The 2,727-nt window shown below is 51.6% G+C and overlaps 1 protein-coding gene across 1 annotated transcript in view; it reads left to right on the plus strand.

The window, feature by feature from the left end:
* Positions 1–281: 281 nt before the first annotated feature.
* Positions 282–2,727, plus strand: part of SEC24C (SEC24 homolog C, COPII coat complex component) — a 26,227-nt gene continuing 23,781 nt past the window's right edge. Inside the window, 2 exon segments of the mRNA XM_015562112.1 lie at positions 282–374; positions 2,102–2,301. Of these exon segments, the coding sequence (XP_015417598.1) occupies positions 2,130–2,301 (172 nt within the window). The 5' untranslated portion in view covers positions 282–374; positions 2,102–2,129.

Below are 2,727 nucleotides of genomic sequence, written 5' to 3' on the forward strand. Positions count from 1 at the left end.
ATCACTAACATGTCATAGGCGATTGAGGGTTGTTACTGAAGATAGTTTGACCTAGTCTTCCCAATCGCGTCTCAGCTGGTGAGACCATAAAGCGACCGGGACATCTGAGTGGATTAAATAAAAAAAAAAAGCGCAAATGTATAAGAATCTGCGGAACCTCCCAAGAGTCGGCTCTGATGGGAAAAGAAAGTGACGCATGCGCGGCATCCGGGTTCCTGGGCGCGTGCCCACTGTAGACGTGGCAGAAGGAGGGGACGAGCCCTGGAACGTGTGGGCGGAACTTCCGGCGCCGACAAGACAGCCCCCTCGGAACCGGAAGTGGAGCCTGGGAGCCTTGACGTTAGGAACGAAGTCGAGCCTGGATCTGGAGCCGGGTGAGGAGTGGCATCGGGAGGTTGGTGGGTAGGAAAGAAGCGGAGAGCCCGGGGTGCCACTGGCCAGATCGGGGTTCAGGCTGAAAGGGAAGGGAGGAGCCCAGCGGCGGGGCCGGGTGAGAGACCCTCACCTCGCGCATCCGCAATCCAGGATCAGTCTTAGACCCGACCCTCCCTTCTCTCTTCCCGGCCCCGATTCCGCCTCCCGCTTCCTGCCCCGAGCCTATCGAAGGGCGCAGGACGCTCGATCTCCATGCTTAGTGGATCAGCCCTCTCTCGTCGCGGCCCGAGAAGCTGCCCTGGCTCCTCGGGCGTGATCCCGGCGCCCCCAGCCTCCGCAGCCCCACTGCTTCCCGAGTTCTAGGAAGCTGGTCCCGCCCCCCCTGGGTTGTCACCCTGCGACCGTCCACCCAGAATGGCGTGCAAACTTGAGCCTGCTCCAAAGTCTTAGGTGTGTTTGAGGGAATTAATTTCCTGGAGAAGAAACTCCTGTCCTCCCACCGCAACCCCACACTGACTTTAGGGAGATGAGGGGAGGGGAATATCTGTCAAGCTTAGTGTTGTGACCTGTGTACGGTTTAGGATTTGGAAGAACAGCGCCTGAGGTGGCTCTGAGCTTAAAGCCAGGAGCATCTCCGCTTTTCCGGAGTCAGGATGACCCTTCCTAGCAAAGGGAAGAGGCCCCTGGTTCCGCTGCAGCAGCTGCGAGCTCTCCTGCTCCGGGCCCGTCTGTCGGTAGGATAGTGGGAGTGATGAGGCCGCTCAGAGTAGATGTGGTCGGATAGTCCTGTTCTTGGAAGGACCCGGCAAAGGGCGTCTGATTCATTCCCCTGTTGCTGGGCAAGATTGTAAGAATTTGGTGGTGGCCTAGAATCATGACAAGCATGTGAAACGAGCAGACACAGGAGAGTTGGAGTGCATTGGGATTTGGATACTCATAGTCCCTCTGCTTGGTGGATAAGGTGAATGATTTTTTTTTTCCATAAAATTTTACTTTGCTGCTGATTCTTGAACTGTTTCCTTAGAAGTTTTTTGTGCCTGGCCTGCACTCAGTGCTAACCTGCTAAGAGTTTTCAGGTGGCCTTTACAGTTAGTTATTCTAATGCTTCAGTTCTAAGGTACATACGCTCTTTTGAGGGGAAGATTGGAGATGGAGTAGCATTTAGATCATTGTAGTTGAGTCAAAGAATGTCATTTCTCTAATCAGTCGCTCTGAAATTTGCCTTTTGAGGGGGAGGGAATTTTCCTGATCTGCTAGACATGTAGCCTGAGTCATTAAAAATGACTAGCACACTGGACCGTATCCAGTGTTTGTTGAATGAATGGATGCGAGAGTGAATGAATGGAAAGTGGGAACACTGTTTCATTTACCTGTACTATCACAGTAGTTCATCAGTGGCAGGACTCCTTGTGTGTCTAGAAATCATACCACTGGGGAGTGGGGGCTGCAGCTCCATTCCAAGGGACCTCTCTGCAGTTGAAACTTACACCCTCTTGGCAGTGAGGAAGCATGGGATTCAGAGTAACAAAATCCCTACTTTGGGGAGTAACCTGGCTACTGGTTGGGGCAGAAAATTACAAAGATCGTGTGGAGTGTGGGAATGATTAGGCTGATCACTGCCTGATAAGGTCAGTCCTTTTTTCCTGTCTACTTCCCACCCTGTATAGTTGCTCTCTTTTTAGAGAGTTGATTATGACTAATTTCTCTCTTCTCTCTTATCTTATAGGTGAGACCAAGTTGGGGATGCTCTCATAATGAATGTCAACCAGTCAGCTCCACCTGTGCCGCCGTATGGGCAGCCCCAGCCTGTCTACCCAGGGTATCATCAATCCAGCTATGGTGGGCAACCAGGATCCACAGCCCCTCCCAACCCGTATGGAGCCTACAATGGGCCAGTACCCGGCTACCAGCAAACACCTCCTCCAGGTATGTTTCCGAGGTTGGGTTGTCTTGCCCTGCCAAAATGGTCTAGAGAGTTGGGGTGACGGATTGAGGAACATGAATCTGGCTCTTGGCCGCTGAGAGCCCCTCTCTGGGGAGTCTGCCCTTCCCTGTTTTTATAGAACGTAACTGTGTTTCTGCCTTAAGACATCTAAGGGAACACATCTTCCATGTTCAATGGCAGTTCATTTCCTATGGGTGTCACCTGCAGTTCATTTCCTATGGGTGTCACCTGTGCAGCCTCACCTGGCTACATTGTTTGCAGATGGAAGGAAGGGTTGTGGTTACAGCTCCTTCAGAGCCTGTGACCAGGGTTGACTATTTCCTGTTGACCTAAAGTCTTCCTGGAATTACTTGTTCCATATACCATGCTATGCTAAATGCTTTATGTTTTGATATATATATATATAT

This window comes from Myotis davidii, unplaced genomic scaffold (assembly GCF_000327345.1).
Source record: "Myotis davidii unplaced genomic scaffold, ASM32734v1 scaffold134, whole genome shotgun sequence".
In the NCBI taxonomy this organism is placed as follows: Eukaryota; Metazoa; Chordata; class Mammalia; order Chiroptera; family Vespertilionidae; genus Myotis; species Myotis davidii.